The sequence below is a fragment of the Amblyomma americanum genome, chromosome 6 (genome assembly GCF_052857255.1).
Source record: "Amblyomma americanum isolate KBUSLIRL-KWMA chromosome 6, ASM5285725v1, whole genome shotgun sequence".
In the NCBI taxonomy this organism is placed as follows: Eukaryota; Metazoa; Arthropoda; class Arachnida; order Ixodida; family Ixodidae; genus Amblyomma; species Amblyomma americanum.
In genome coordinates, this window is record NC_135502.1 from 42,236,833 (window position 1) to 42,254,032 (window position 17,200).

Consider the following 17,200-nt stretch of genomic DNA (forward strand, 5'->3'; position numbering starts at 1 on the left):
GATAGTAAGGGGTGATCGTAGGTAATGAAGCAAATACATTATACGAGATAGCAGTAGTTAGTGACGGCGATTATTAGTGATAGTGAAATAGTGATGAGTCATTAATGACACTGACACTGGTAATGATAAAGGTCTTCAGATTGAAGGCTTTTAGGCCAAGGAGGCGCAATACTTTTCTGAGAACACGCGTCCCGCAATATTCTGATCGCCATAGTACACCATAAATCAAACTTTCTCTTCACGATGTTAGACAAAAGCACCAGCACAAGTACCGAGACATTTATTGTACATAAGTGACCAAAGACAGTGTTTTTATGATACAGAAAAAAAGGCCAGACTCCCAGTCTCTTTCGCTGCTCCTGGAAGTAAAGCAGAAACGAAAAACAAATAGAATAATGCAGTCAATTTTAGTCAGTAGAATAAGTAAGACGTTAACTGGGGACGGTGTTACAGTAAACGACACGTCTAACGCTCCCAGGCAGGTAAAACTCCGAATCCCTCTTTTAAAGCTAACAAGCAAGGCTGTCGCTATTTATCACACGGTTTTTTTTCTGCACCTGCCCATTTTCTGCACACGTGTTCCTTGGCACACGTGTGTGTCCTCGGAACACTTGTTCTGTCCCTGACAAATCATATTGACGGCGCCGCATGAGCGGGTGGTCACATCGTGCATTGCCGGCCAAAGAGTACTGAAGCCCATTCATCTGGACACAAGGTCATAAAAACAATAAATTCTGATCCATGAAAGCGCAGTTGGCCACTTAATAAAGAATGATACTACATGCTAGGCGCCATCTGTACCAGAATCACAACAGAAGCAAAGCACAGACAATTCACGTGTGTCAAGATCCTAACTCCAACGAAAAACACATTAACATTAAATAAAAAAAGAAGCTGTGTTCAGACAGGAGGATTGTTGGAAAAATATCCAAACGCTTCTTCCGATGCAGGAGCGCACGGTACTGAAAGGTCGCTGATAGTCGGTAATTTTCGAAGGCAAAAGATACGTTATGTACTACGGCCATATCACTGTGAAGACTCTGGATTTATTCCAACAACCTGGAATATGTGTTTAATATGCATCGAAGAGCAAAAAAAAAGTTAGGCGACGACCAATGCAACTGATGAAACAAATTCGATAGCATGACCATCGTGGGTTGGGCGTTCCTTGTCGTTTGATGCGACTCTGCTGCGCTGGCTGGTATCTACCGCCGCTCCGTTCTTCTCCATGCACTTCAGATGGAGCTTCATTGCGCCATTTTTGCACATTGCGTTTGGATGCGGATGAAAGTTGATGAAGACGACGATATCCCAAGCCCAGCGCCAGGGCCAGGAACTTTAACAAGCGGGATGTTAGGCAGCGGCGATGGCGTAGTGCTCTCGAGCAGTGGCCAGCGAAGCTGATCTGTTGGCGCCGCCGCGGGCTCGAATTCCGCTGGAGGCCATTTCAATTCTTCTACTTCACATCTCGACACGGTGTGATCACGCCGGCGGACAGCAGGTTTTCGCTCCAACGAGGCTCCTATGCTATCGCATACAAGAGAGATCTGAGCGATACCACTGAACGTCTAGCATGCTTAGCTCGCGGCCAGTGCGCAAATCAGTGCTGGGGTGTTAAGGCCTGAAGGTCCGAGCACTTACACAATGACCAGGCGATCCATTATTCGTGGACAGCAACTACAATCGGAGCTATGCAACCTTCGCTGGCGAAAGCACGAGTCCCCTGTTTCTGAGCACAAGACTCAGAGCGATGTTGTTTCCGTTACACAGTCACAAGACACACTGACGAGAAAAAAAAAAACAATCTCGAGGGCGACTCGCAGGAAATTGACGCCACCTGGTCCGTCGCGACGCTAGCATCCGGTCGAGAGCGGCACAGAAGAGGCGGCGGCTGACGGGGGGCACGACTAGATGAGGCCCAGCCGCTCGCGTTCCTTGGTCTTCTTCCGGACAACGTCGACGTTCCGGTCCCTCCAGGTGCTCTTGCGCAGCTTGATGGGACGGCTGCCCACGTACTTGCCTGCAAGAAGAGCGGAGCGGGGCGGCGACACACAATGTTAAAAGGAAAGTCTTAAGAGTGTTCGGGCCTGATCGCACAGCAAGCCGCGACAGCACGAACACACTAAGCATGCTGTGAGCTGAAAGGAAACACGAGAGACGGCCGGAAGTTCCGCGCGGGTACACAGAGAGAGAGAGAGAGAGAGAGACAGACATCTCAATGTTTTCACTCGTGTGACGTCAGTTGTCGGCGTTTGCAAATGAATGGATGAATGGAAGATAGGAGCGTCCCCTTTGAAACGGGCTGGTGGCAGTTGCCACCACGCTTGGTTTTCAAATTATCATTTATTTATCGGTGTTATAAATCAGTCTATAAATTCGCCATCTGCTTTAAATACATTTTTAATCCTACACATCTAACCTTACGTCACTTCTCTGCTTTTGAGCCACCAATCTTACAGTCGCTTTTTGCTAACTTCCATCGCAGATTCATTGACATGACCACTGTTATCTATAAACCCTAGAGGGCCTCAGGCAGAGTTACTGTGCCTGCATCGACAACCGGATGGATATCACCACATTCAGGTATGAGGTGTTCAGTTGTTACAGATTTACCGCACTCTACACACTACGGCAAAGGTGGGTGACCGCAGCGCCAACTGGTCGGATTACTTGGCGGCTTCAAGATGTTTGGTGTCCTACAACTGACGGCGCTAAGGGGTGTTTCGAGTTGCGAATACGTATAAAAGGGAAATTTAACTTACTACTGGCGTTTGAAACAGTGCTCCGCGGGGCCAGTTGCTGAATCACATTTTCAGTAAGCGCACAGTGCGGGTACACAACACAAGGGACAAAATACGGCAAGACGACAGGAGAAAGACCCCTTTGGCGAAATGGACAACCGCGCTAATACCATTTGATGTTGCTCCTTAATACTGTGCCTATACATAGTTACAACAACAACTCTCTCCTACAACGACTGCGCATCATAACATTTATTGCGCCAAAGCATTGGCCAAAGCGGTACTAGTGGTAAAGACGAAGCCACAGCAGTAGCGACGCGACACGCCGTAAAAATGCAAACCTCTCTTGCGGCTTCTCTATGCACCCGAAGGCGACCTTACTCGAAAACAACCGCGGCACACCGCAACATAAATTATCCCTCCATCTTCGCTCCAAAAACACGCCATTTTTTTTTCTTTATTTATCTAGGAGCAGTGCAACGCCCGCAAGATATGCGCGGGACGCTTAAATGGGCAAGACGGCTTCGGATGCCTCTCAGTCCGTTATATATTTTTTTTAAATAGTCGTTACTTATGAAGTGAACATCAAGATGAACGCTGTTTTCGTGACTCCTTAAAGCCCGTTTAAAATAATGAAGCCTTTATGGTCTATCTGCGCGCATAGCCCGCGCCACGCGCACACACGCATGGGCGCAGGAAACCAAAACATCCTACATTCACACACGAACTCAAGAGCGAAAGCTAAAGAAAGAAAAGAAAACGACTAAGCCCATAAAACGCACGCATAGCGCACGGGGAAAAAAAAAACTCACACAGGTGCAGACACAATAGGTACAGAACAGCTACGAGTAAGACGGAGACGGCTTTATCGCGCAGTCTTGATCATCAATCTAATTACCGTTTCATTTGAGACAGCAACCTGGAATAGCACTAACAGTTTCATGAACAATGCATTTCACTGCCAGGCACCAGCGGTTTAGTCCATCACTCGGATGTACTGCCATGTGGCTAAAAGTGTTTCGTAGAGATGCATTCAATGCTCCGCTTTATAGTAGCCACCCTACTTACAGTTAACGCTAACGGGGAACTTACAGTAACAGAGCCTTGAAACAGATCGGAATATCCTAACATGAAGATATCCGACTCTTCGCGTTCGCTCGTGCAACACATACAGCGTGCCGTGCGAAGCCCCCGAGTTACGCTAGCCAATAAGCGTCCTCGATGCCGTACGAGTAAAACCACTAGAGAGTGGGGAGAATGAAATAAAAAGCAAGGAAAGTAAGAAGAAGTAAATACAAAGAAAGAAAGGAAGCAAGAAAGAGTGGGAGGCGGGAAGAAATAAATAAATAAATAAATAAATAAATAAATAAATAAATAAACCCAAATAATTAATTAAATAAATAAATAAACCCAATACAGAAAATATTTTTTTCTCCGCGGATGTCGCGGATGTCAGTTGCAGTGCTAACGGCATTCCCGCCACCCGTTGGTTCAGGACTGTTTGGTTGCGAATATGGTCAGAAATGGTGGTTGTTGACTGCGACAGTCTGTTTGCTAGCCGGCTTCATCAGAGTGACAAGAAGGATCAATTTTAATACAGCAGCACAACACGAACTTTCCAGACCAGAAAACTGATGTCTCAAAAAGGAACCCAACCCTCGGCTTATCGGCGGATAACATGCGCCCTGCTAAATAAAAAACAAACTTGCAGAGAGCAAATTTAAAGCACACGAGAGAGAAAAAATGGTTCGCGCCCGTTTTTCGAAAAAACAGTTTCGAAACGACACAACAAAACAAGCATACCGTGCTGTCGGTTGGCGAGAGTCGTCACATCGGGTGCGGCGACATATTGAGGTAACTGTTGCACCAGCTCCTCACGCACTCTTCAAACTGAACGGATTGGTAGAACCTACATTAGCCACATAATGTAAGACGAACCGATTCTCTGCACATTGGCATGCATAATTACTAATGCCTAGTCCCGACCGCATAGTCAATATGATTCCTGCCTATTCCATATCATCCCATGCCATATCAACCTGTCCCATCTATTCCTACCCACACAACACTGTCCCGTACAGTATTCCGAGTACCCGTCACAGAAGGCTAAGCACCCAGAACGTAACGCTGATAACCACAGGCATCACGCCCATTGCCCGTGCACTCAAGCGGATATCAGCGTTATTCAAGGATTCAAATCTATATAGGCTGTAGTTAAAGCATGCTAAGCTTTTTAGAGCTAGAATTTAAAATAGTGATGTAATCGACAATTAAAGTTCAGGCTTCTTCTCGCAGCAATTTCAGCGGCCTTCAACCGCAACCTGTCGTGCGTCGTTGTACGCTGCCAAACAACGCTCGGCGGGCTTTGGCTTCGGTGGCGTTTATGCGTCGTAAATGTACGGGTACCATATATGACGTCATCATGAGCCCTCAACTTGGCGCTCTGTGCTGCGGAGAAGGTTGAAGGCCGGCATGATTTTAATCGGCAATAGCGTCACCTTTTAAAATGCCAGTCCAAAAGGGCTTCGCATGCTTTTAGCTGCATGTTTCACACATTGGACCCCTTTAAGCTCGTCGAAATTCTAAAACATTTGCAGTTGCCCTTTGAGGTTTCGACATTGTTCGCAACGTCCTCCAAATTAGGCGAAAAGCAATCTGGTGGTTTTCCTTGAACGCTTCACATCAACTAAAATTAAAGCAGGAAGACATATTTCTACGAAGTGCAGCAACGATTTGCGCAGCGAAATGAAATGACCGTGCAAATAACCGGTGGCGGCAGGAAAAATTTTAATGGCGCGCCGTAACATCACGAGGCTGAAAGCGGTTTTAGCTTTTACCGACGCCCACACGGTTCCCTGAGCACTGGGGGAAAAAAAAAGCATCTACAGCAGCGAAAGACACAACGAGAGAAAAGAACGAACGAACGAGAGGAAAAAAAATACTCAGGACCCGACGAGCAGGAAACGGGAAACGCGACCTTGTCTAATATGCTCGCAAAAAAACTGAGACCCCGGACAAGAGGATCGTCCCAGCCTCATTATGGCCATCGCGTAGACGGTATAAGCATTGAGTTCCAGCACTTACTGTACGAAGGTTCGCTGAGGACTTGCTAGCAGAGGGGAAAAGGCAAACATTATTGTGGGACCATAAAAAGAACGAAAAGGAAAGTGTCCCTGCTCGTGCCACTAAGTATAACGGGCTTGGGGAAAAGGACGGAAAGAATATGAAAATAAAGGGCAGCGCACTAAGTCCTCTGCTAGAGCGCTAGTGCAGTGAAGAAATCTTTAGCATAACGGGTTCCGCCGCGCTGTGGCTCGTCTCATCTCTTGCGTCGGTGCGGCGCACAAGCACGGAGAGGACAAAGGGAAGAGGAGGTGGGATCATATCATGAGTAATCAGAGTCTCACGAAAAAAAAAAGAAACGAACAGAGAAAAAGAAAAGGCGGCAACGCTCTTACGGCCAGCCGGAATGCGACACCACGAGCGTGGAAGGCACTCCGTTCGCAAAAATAGAATTTGGAGAAAAGCTGAAGTGAAGCGCCAGCCATGTTTCACCCATGTACTGTACACACGCCTACACTGCAAAGCCAAGAACAAAAGTATTAACATATTTTGCCTCGACATTCCCGGAAGCGAAATTTGACTCAAAGTGAGAGGGGGAGGAAACTGATTCCCGGAAAGTACGGAGGTCAGTCTGATTAATGAAGCAACAGAAAGACGAAATCACAAAGCCTCGCGTTGGAAGCTACCAGCGCGAAAGACAAGACGAAGGAATTGAGGGTATCGGCGCTGTGTTCCGAGTTTCCCTCGATCTCGTATAGAGGCTTTTACGCTGCTAGCTGATTGAACATGGTCTGGACTGCTGGTGTGCATCGCGACGTCGTAATTAATGCGGTCTAACACGTCCGACTTGAACGTTAGAACCCCTTCGCTGACACCGTGGCAAAGCTAGCGGCAATATTTCAAAGGCTAGCGCAAAATGAAATAATGAGTTCTGCAACTTGAGCGATTTGGCGTGCCCCCATGTGCCCAGCGCTCGAACCTTGACAGGCGATGAGACGACTGCTCATGCGAGCCAAATGCCGCTGTTCCGGCTTCCAAGCATCCATGGATCCTGTGCTATTCCTCAACGAAGCCCTGCCTACTATACTTAAAAATTACAGGATTTCACTTAAGTCTGCTTATGAGCGGAAATACGAAAGCCTTTACCTGTCGTATCTTTCTCCCTCCACTTTTAATCATTTTTTTGTTTTCTGCAAATCTTTGTTTCTTTTCTTGTTTTTTTAGTTTTAATTTTTGTATTTTTATTATTATTTTTACATTTGCTGTTTTATTATTTATTTATCATTTTTGTTTATATTTTTTCTTTCATTTCGTGTTATTTTATTTCATTACATGTGTGTTGTTTAAGAACTGTTGCTTAATGAACTTCTATATTTTTGCATTATTTACCATACAACTTATGATTGACAGTTCGTGCGGACCACTTCCGTCCGCGCCACTCATGAGCAAAGAAAGGCTTACGCCTTAAAGTTCCCTGACGCTGCAAGCATCCGACGCCCTTCCGCTAACGTACAAAATAAACGTACACAAAGCGTACATAAAGAGTCGCACGGCATCTGCGGTCACGAAGCTAAGTGTTCTTTCAATCGAGCGACAAGCCCCTGCATGCCTTCATGCAGCGAGGCCTTGTATCTCAACGAAGCGCGCACGACGCTAATACTCAACGTGACACGAAGAAAACCTTATCAATAGGGGAATTCCACAGCAGCAGACCTCGCGTCAGACGGAGCATGCGTCTAATTTAACGATTTCAACACGCTGTTAGAGAGTATACAACGCTACGGAAACAAAATCTGTCAAAATTTCCAGAAATAAAGCAAATAAATTTATAAGACATACAATTTACAATAGACAGTATTTTCCATCGCTTTAAATCGAAATTCTGCAAGCTATGGATATTAAGCTCATAGATTGTGTTGTTAAATTAGAACGCCACGATCACCTGCGGAATTTCGATAAACAGGAGTTAGGTACCGTTCTATATACAACCGCCAGCGCTAACAGCAGAGCTCCCTGTGAGTACACATCTGCTGCCAAGTACTCGCTGAAAACCACAATGGTAAGGCAGATGCAGATAACGAAAAGGATAATGCAGAAACACCATAAGACAGGTGTGATAAGGCAGATGTGGCAGATGATTCGCGGTTGCGTCGCTTTGACAAATATGCGTCGGGTCCATGCAGCAACAAAACTTCAACACTATTTTCAGGTAGACAATACTCGCTAAACACGTCAACTTTCTGTAAAAAGGAATGACTATATAAAAAATGCGCACAATTATTTGCAAGCTATCTTCTCAAAAGGTTACCGGTCCTTAACAGATTTTTCACGGCCCATTTACCAATTGCAAAGCAGCCTGCCGTTCCGAGAGGCGGATGCTTTGCGCAACCCTCATGAATTGATATGCGACGCGAAGAGCGTTTGAGCACAGGGCGCCATTAACGGCCTGGCACCCCAACTGTTAAGTTCGCGGAGAAATTTCAGTGACACCCGGCATGATACGGGGCAGCGAGAAGAACCTTTCGGAACTCATTTAAACTCCTCAGCGCAATACAGAGCGCGTACGCATTTAAAAGAACCGATGCTTCGAGCAACGACCAAATACTCCATGCAAAACTGGTTAGAAGGACTAAATGCACCGCTTAGCCTTTTGCGAGCAGCAGCTATAGTACAAGAGAGGGTTAAATGCGGCTGATGTCCCTTTACAGCCGGTACCTAAGGGAGTAATGGTTTCCCTTCGAGGGACTAAATGTTGTGACAACGCGGCCAGACAGTCCTCGCGGGACTAAATCCTGTGACACATTTAGTCCTTTCTGGCTTTGAGTATAGCCATACTCGCAACGCTCGTCTCACGTAAGCACAGAAACGCGGTTTGTGATTCATCGACGGTTTCCTACTCCTGTGTTATGACTGGCCTACCTTTTTGCAGTGGCTGTTATGATTGTGGTATTCTCGTTGGCTACATTACTGACAAATGAATTTTTCTGGACGCGGCCCCGTATTAGCAAACCTTCCCTCACACTGCAGCACTGCGTGATTAACACTGCGCACTCTGACAGTAACCAGCAGTTATTGCCACTGATAGGCGGCGACGACTTATTATGCACGTCTTGCCTGAAAGCAAATTCTCGATATGAAAAAAATAAATATTTAGAGCGACTGTTTACATAACTGAGCACTAGGAGCTTAAAACTGCTGGCATACATATAAACTCTAGCGGTGTCAGCCCGTGCCAGATGCGGCAGAACCAGCAGTGCAGATCTCCCAGCCCGTACCACAGTGAGCAGGCTTCGTGACCTGGCTTACCAAATCCAGCGCGAAAGATTCTTTTACCGCCAGAAAAAAAAAAAAAAAACTCTGCGACGCACTGCGCAAGCGCCAAAGTCGAAAGCAGTGTGCAGAGTTAGCGCAGCACAATTCACACACAGTACTAGTTATAAAGTAAACAGCACATAAAAACTATTGGACCAACAGCCGAAGCCAGTTGAGGCCCATTGGTCATACGCACTTGGCGGCGCATATGGACAGTTTTGTTTTACAAGTGGAAATAAAGAACAACGAATGTTATTGCATATTAGAAAAACATCTTCACAGGGGCAGTCGCAGTTCCTGGTAAATTCACTTCGACCGCAATACGCTTCCATACTTTTCCAACCTATAACTGCAACATGTGCTCAATATAAACACTCTATGTGCATCCCACATGCAAAAACAAACCACAGGCTTTCAAATTGCGAGCACAGGGCATGCAGAGCTTTCAAACTTGACCATTTGCGCAGCATTTTTGTTGTTGTAGCTTTTTTTAGTTTAAATGCGAAACACGGTTGCGCAGCGAGGGACCGCCGCATTTATTAGAAACCACGCATAAATCAAGCACTCCATTAAGCCTACAGGAGTGCTGGAGACAAATGCTGTCCGGGGCGCCGAGCGTGTTTGGCGCACGCGCCTGCACCACCTGACGTCACAGCGGGCGTCACGATTTCGGTGCAAACAAAGGAAACAGAAAGAGTGATGGCGTTACGCAAATGAGGCGTGCACTCGATAACCCTGCCACGTCAGCCCAGCTGCCACGCCCGCCCGTTTACACCCACGTGGTCACTCGCCAATACACGGCGAATAATGCGCACCTCGTAATCGGGACGGCCAGGGAACAAAGGGAAACAAGTGACGGCGTAGAGACCGGCCAGTGAAACACGATAGCGGAGCAGAATGAATGGATCCCCCCCGCTGGACCAAAGTGCGCTGAATCGTGTCCGGGATGATATAACAATCATCTCCAGGCTATGTTCCATTTCGAAAACTCTTCGCCCACCGTCACCGTCTTCAGCAATGCCAACCCCAAGAGAACTGGGGCAATCAGCCCTGCAAGCCTTCGGGATGGAATATATTCAAAGAATGGGGGGTACCTAATGTCAGGGAAACAATGCAACATTTTTGCTCTAACTCTATCCCTTATCGTCTTTCGTACTTGAATGAGTGAGACGTCGCCACGCCTTCAATACTGTCGGCACGCCGGGTGATAACAGTGGAATTCAATCGAATGAAAACCGTTAATATATTGTGACGCTGAATAATAAAGGCCTGTGCGTCGAAATTAAATGAACTGCCAGTACATAATCCCCCGTCTGACCGAGGGGAGGGGACTCGAAGAAGTTGGCGACATAGCAGACACGAAGACAAGAATAAGCATAGCAGGCGGCGCATGAGATGGGCTTTCCGCATAGCAAGCTGTTGCTAGAGTGTGCATGAAACCTGGAAACGTTCTCCGCATATATCGACGTGATTCAAAGCTTGTTTTAAATAGCTTCACGACGACATGAAACTAGGACCCTGCTGAAGGCGACCTAAACGATTCCTTGCCTGTGACGAATGGCGAACAGAGCAGGGAGGCGAGGGGGTGCAAACGTGCAATTTGCCTGTGCAGTGGCACTGTCACAGCATAGAGATTCTGCGGATGGCTCCATCAGAACCGCGAGGTCAGAGCCAGAGGTCGAAGCACATAACTAAACTGAACTGTTTAATGTCTAGGCAGAGAGGAGCTCCAGGAATGGAAACGTTAGACACAGGTGCAACATTGGAAGATGGCAGCGGAGCTCCGAAAAAGAAATTGTGCACCCACGAGCAGTTCACAAAACTTTGCCCAGCCTCTATAGCGCTCGCATTGCACAGAGTTCCCAGCGTTAATTGCCCTGGACCTGTCGGTTCAAGCCCGGCAGTGTGCGCTCAGCAGAGCTTACGTAATCGCAAACGCAATGCGCACATGCCGCCGTCGCGCTGGCACGCCACTGGACAGCGCAGCGCCCTGGATTCTGCGCTGATGTCCCACAAGACGACATCCCTGTCACGCCCGCTACCACGTCAAGACGTGCACGAGACAGGCCTCGCGCCTTTTACGCGAGCCGAGTCGCCCACGCCTGTCTCCACGGGCTTCCGCCGCTGTGGAAACCGAGGAACGCCGCCGCGGGACCAAGACGGCAATAAGTGCGACTTTGACGGGTCGCTTGCGTAATAAGCCGCCGATAAGAACGGGAGAAAAGAAGAATGCGCTACGGGGGCAAGACGGAAACACGCGAACTAATAGAGACGGGCCTCAACGATGACACGTGCTTGACGGGGAAGTGTCGAGAATCTTTGCAGTAATGAACGCCATGGCTACGATATAGAGAGAGAAAGAGCGGGGTTAAGTGGCCAGCATAGAACCGAAAGCTTCAAAGCCATGCCGGCACGCGCACACTGTTACGGCCGTAGTGGAGCTAGCCGCTACGGCCATAAGAGTGTGCACGTAGCCTGCTATGCAAGACCACACGGTCCCCCGAGGATACTCGGAGGTGCCAGTGAGTAGTTAAGCGCACTCATCAAGCTGTCCGTGCGTACATACGCATGCGTGTGGGTGGGTGGGGGTGTGCGGGTGTGTGTGTGAGTGCGCGCGCGCAGAAACGTTGATATGGGCGTCAGTGGTGCTGTAGTGTAAATTAAACGGCTTCGAGCACCGAGGCCTTGTCGATAAGCAACATAGTGATTACAGGAGTGATTAAATATGAAAATAAATGAGCGCACACGCACTTCGGAAACAACAACAACTACAATAATAATAATAATAATAATAATAATAATAATAATAATAATAATAATAATAATAATAATAATAATAATAATAATTGGTTTTTGGAGAAAGGAAATGGCGCAGTGTCTGTCTCATATATCGGCGGACACCTGAACCGCGCCGTAAGGGAAGGGTAAAAAGGAGGGAGTGAAAGAAGAAAGGAAGAAAGAGGTCCCGTAGTGGAGGGCTCCGGAATAATTTCGACCACCTGGGGATCTTTGACGTGCACTAGCATCGCACAGCACACGGGCGCCTCAGCGTTTTGCCTCCATAAAAACACAGCCGCCGCGGTCGGGTTCCAACCCGGGAACTCCGGATCAGTAGCCGCGCGCCCAACTTCAAAAACAAGCTCGCCGTTTCTGGCGCATAAGTAGCAATATGCTTATCCGCAGGATATGCCTGTATCTGTTTTCTCACACGAAAAGCATCGACCACTCTTTTTCATGTCACGGGTTTTGAAAACAAGTAGGCGACATGCAACGTCTGTCACCAGCATTACGCCTAACTCCAAAGTACGTACTGATCCGTTAAATGCAATTTAGAACAGAGGATAAGCAAACACGTCCACTGGAGACGGGCGCAAAACAAACAGCTAGTGAAAGAAATTAAACAGGTGTGAGTTTTATTCAGTCAAAGGTGATTTCATCAAAAGCCTACTCCAATCAATACAACACTAAGCCATCCCGAAGCCGACGCAGGTATAAAAAAATACGCAAGATTTCAGGCCATGGGCTCTTCGTAAGACGGCAGTGCAAAAGGCACCCGTGCACTTTGACTTCGGAAGCCCAAGACGAGCGTATACACTTACACCGCGGCCCAGACGACGGAGATCCGCACAGCGCAGCCTTTCAAAAGTTCCTTCGGGGGACTTCAAGATCCGCATACTATTATAACATGGCTATCGCTTGAAAGCGACCTCGTTTTCATAGCGACGGGCAACGAAACCGGGGCCCTTACGCGCATATATATATATATATATATATATATATATATATATATATATATATATATATATATATATATATATATATATATATATAGAGAGAGAGAGAGAGAGAGAGAGAGAGAGCTACCGACGTAAACACAGCGCCCGCGAAGAAGCCTTGCCGGGGCTCCGCGTCGCACACTCGGCATGAAATTGAGGCGGGGTTCGTTGCCAAGCTTAAAAGCACATTTGTGCGTGCTCTCTCGACTCGCACCGAAACACTGAGCCTACGAACCCAAACAACAACCAAGAAGAAACAAACATCAACGACAACAGCAAAAACAAAAAAGGAAAGCGGTATGCATCACAGAGGCCCAAGAATACGAATGCGCAAATGTATATAAGTACATGTACGGCTTCGTGATATGCTATACTGCGCGAAAAAACAAACAAAGCACGCGGCTAACACCGACTCCGAGAGGAACGGAGAATGAGCAACGAAAGGTCAAAGGGCGGAGTGGATAGTGAGTGACAACAAGCCGCTCTCCGCCCAAGAAGCGAGGGGCATATATACTATGCATGGAAGTTTCGGGGCAAGAAATAGGTATACTAAAGGGGCCTTGCAATCGCATGGAAACACGGCTGTTCATCGCGGCGCCAGCCCACGTTGAGTTCGGGGTCAAAAAAGCACACTCCGGCTGGCCCGGACTCCAGAGCAGACGTTTTTAGCGCAACGGAGATGTATTAGCTAGACGTATACCGGTTTCGTTAGGCGTGGAAGCTAACGAAAAGGGTTCGGCTCAAGTTAAGGACTGCGCAGCGAACTATGGAAAGAAAAATGATAGGTGTAACGTTAAGAGACCGGAAGCGGGCAGAGTGGGTGAGGGAACAAACGCGGGTTAATGACAGCCTAGTCGAAATCGAGAGGAAGAAATGGGCTTGGGCAGGGCATGCAATGCGAAGGCAAGATAATTGCTTGTACTTAAGGGCAACGGAGTGGATTCCAAGTGAAGGCAAGCGCAGCGGGGGACGGCAGAAATTTAGGTGGGCGGATGAGATTAGGAAGTCTGCAGGCATAGGGTGGGCGCAGCTGGCAAAGAACAGGGTTAATTGGAGAAACATGGGAGAGGCCTTTGCCCTGCAGTGAGGCTGATGATGATGATGATGATATCGGTTTCCCGGACGCCGGCTGCGTACTGCGTGGTGCGTAGGGGGCGTCCGATAAATAGGGCATACTAGATTAATTGGACAAGTTTTCAGCGATCTTCCTCTCCCCGCCATTGGGTACAGAAGCTTGATGGCTGGCCCTGACTGACGCACCCAGCACTGCAATCGCATCCGTGTTGCCTGAGCATCCACCTACGCAACGTCGTTATTAGAAGTGAGAAATTAAACTTGCGCGTAGTTTGCACAGCTAACTTCGGAGATAACGTGAACCAACACTCATAATAAACGGGAAACAATTATTTTTGTAACTCGTTGAAGCGACACGTTCCGCATGTATGCGGCTCCTATAGAGAAAGGTTTACGGTTTATCGGGGTTTAACGTCCCAAAGCGACTCACGCTATGAGGGACGCAGTAGCCGAGGGCTCCGGATAATTTCGATCACCTGGGGTACGTGCCCTGACAATGCACAGTACACGGGCCCCTAGAATTCTACAGAGAAAGGCCCAGAGGCTCTGGAAGCCCGGCGCTCTATGGGAAGTCCTTGCAAATCTTAGTGTTTGCTGTTACGGCAACATTGGGTTGCGCAAGCTACATTTCTTCCAAGCCCGGCGGCGCGGGAAAAAGAAACGCGGTGCTCTGAAAACTTATCCTGCGACACTAAGGCATACGTACCGTTTGGTGCAAAAGTTTACAGTCTACCGCGCCATTTAAATTAATGGAGCGGTGTACTGTAAACTTTTACGACAGACATACGATACATGCTAATACGTCTCCGGTATGCTTAAAACATCTATACTGCGAGAAGCTTTTCTCCGCTGAGCGAAATTTTCGTGCGCGATTTTCGTCACAACGGTGGCTCCAGAGAACGAACGACGGAGTACCAGAAGGCTCAACCGGTTGAACCCATGGCTGGAGCAGACACCTGCGGGTCGACGCTGTTCTTTAAGTATCTGTGGCTCTTATGCCCTTCATCATGTAAGTACTTCATTATCAGTGTGGTGCCGCCAGGGAAAAAAATTGGCAGTGGCTTAGCTCGGCTATGCCAGGATATACGCTGCGAAAGCTAAGGCATAGCTTGGTTGACTGCAAGTCCAAGTTAGTCTGGTTGCCTGGCTTGTTTTCGTCACGCGGTTGGTCACGTCACCAGTCACGTGGTTGGACACGTGGTGCGGTGCGACCACGGCGGGAATGCGAGCACCGCGAAAGTGCGAGTTCGTGGCCAATGTAGCTTTCACTCCAAAAGTTCCATCCGCCGATCGCCCAAAGCCCGCTACCGTGAAGAGCACCCCAGTGGACGCTGTACCTCAGGACTACGACGCTACTCCGTGCGACTTCCATAAGCCGTCAGCGTGAGAGCCACGAAACGTGCGCTTTTCTCTGGAGAGAGACTGCATCTCTTGGACGGGCATGGAAGCGAGAAAATGCTGGTCTCCGGCAAACGTCAGTACGCGCACGCGCGTGATCTCTAGACAGAGAGCTACGGGTGTTGCAGCTCGCGATGATACGATACAAATTAGCGGGGTTCAAGTCAGCAGTGCTGATAAATCACGAGAGCTAAAACATTCTTCCTACGTCCATTCCTGCATTTCTTCCTTTTTTGACGCTGCCCTTCAGAGAAAGAACGAGACCACAAACAGGCCGCACCGGAAGCATGAAGACAGTCTCCGGAGCAGCAGGGCACCACTGGACCGGACGCCGATTGATCCGCCAAAGAGGTCATCCCTCCTTCCAGGCCCCAGGCCGGACGTTGGGATAAAAACCTAACACAACAAGTCTCCTTGGCGGCAGTGCCGCGAGGATTTCCCTAAGCATCCGTTCCCATCGTGTGGACTCTCTGCCGTTAAACCGCAGCTTTAATACATTCATTCCGTTTCGAATAAACGGGGCAAACCAACTTCCGCGTTCCAGGCCTGGTACAAGGCCAGCAAGCATGCGATGGAAGAGCATACCGGAAATTGCCAGCGGCAACACGATGCCTGTTCATCAGAACGTTGCCGAACGTTGCCGCGGCCCACGCGTTATTTTCGCCCACTAGAAGAGAAACAAGAGAAAGAGGAAACGCGCGAGGATGGCAGCATGTACGGCGCCGGTAAGGTTACAGCGGGGGAAGCTCTTTCCTGTACATTAAGCAGGACACGCTACACAGAAGCACATAAGCATAGGAACGATAATGGACGGTTCAAATTTCAAAGCCCGGCCGACAAATGATGACGCCCGAGCAGTGACTGCCTGGGCGATCGGAGCTGCATGCGCCCACATGACAGGCTATACTCACGATGTTCGCAGTTAGGAATGTCAGCTTTCCTCATCAAGCTTACGGTCGATACAGCGTTTATGAGACGTCATCGCGCACCCAGCAACATGCACGTTAATCTGCACAAGGTCGTTCCAATTGCTCATCTTCTTTTCGCAAAGGCGGAGGTGTTCAGACGCGTAAACGCCGAGTCGGACGTTCTGATGGAAGCGCCACCAATGGACAGACAGGCAGGCAGACAGGAGCTTCCCTTTGACGTGGCGGAAACGGCAGTTGCCACCCAGATATAAGTACAACTTCCGGCATGTCTTCTTAGAAACCATCCGCAAATTTCCGTCTCTCTTTGACGAAAATACATTCTTGTTCTCGTTCATCATAATTCCCCTTATTTGTCTTTCAAGTTTACTGTGATTGGATAATACCGGGTTGTCGACCTGATTTCCTAACCTTCAGAAAAGAGCCGGGAAGCATGATCCAGTGCTCTGGGTTACAGTTTGATGATCTCAACCTTCGGCTATGCCAAGTGGGAACCCTACGCAGTGTATAGTCAGACACGTACTTTCTATTCTTTTTTCTGTACGCGTACAAAAGCTACACTTCCACTGTTACATTTCCAGCTTCCGTGAAGCAGGCAAGCCGTCTATGACGGGGGCACCTGGCATGCAAAAAAATTCTAGACGATTACAATTCACCCTAATGTGAAATTTGAGCGCAGCTCTGTCGGTGTGTCAGTCTCTGTAGGCTCATAGTTTTGCCTTGCTGGGTCGTCGGCACCTCTGGCGACGATGTTAGTTCGATAGTAGTATTAGTTGATGAAGACGACAATGTGCAATGCACAGTGCGAGTGTGTGTTGCAGTTTAACACGAGGCATGATCGGCTGCTGCGATAGCCCAGTGCTCTCGTGCAGTGGCCAGCGAAGCTGATCTGTTCGCGCCGCCTCGGGTT

The 17,200-nt window shown here is 48.3% G+C and overlaps 1 protein-coding gene across 2 annotated transcripts in view; it reads right to left on the reverse strand.

Annotated features, from left to right (window-relative positions):
• Positions 1 to 264: 264 nt before the first annotated feature.
• LOC144136692 (uncharacterized) overlaps positions 265 to 17,200 on the reverse strand; it is a 128,579-nt gene continuing 111,643 nt past the window's right edge. Inside the window, exons 5-6 of one of the 2 annotated variants that reach the window (XR_013315658.1) lie at positions 1,838 to 2,020; positions 265 to 359 (exon numbers count right to left, since the gene is read on the reverse strand). Coding sequence is in view for 1 of the 2 variants with exons in the window: in XM_077669221.1 (XP_077525347.1) it covers positions 1,908 to 2,020 (113 nt within the window). In the remaining variant the exon portion in view is untranslated. Of the gene's footprint in view, positions 2,021 to 17,200 lie in introns of both variants that reach the window. The other variant, XM_077669221.1, reaches the window with a different exon arrangement.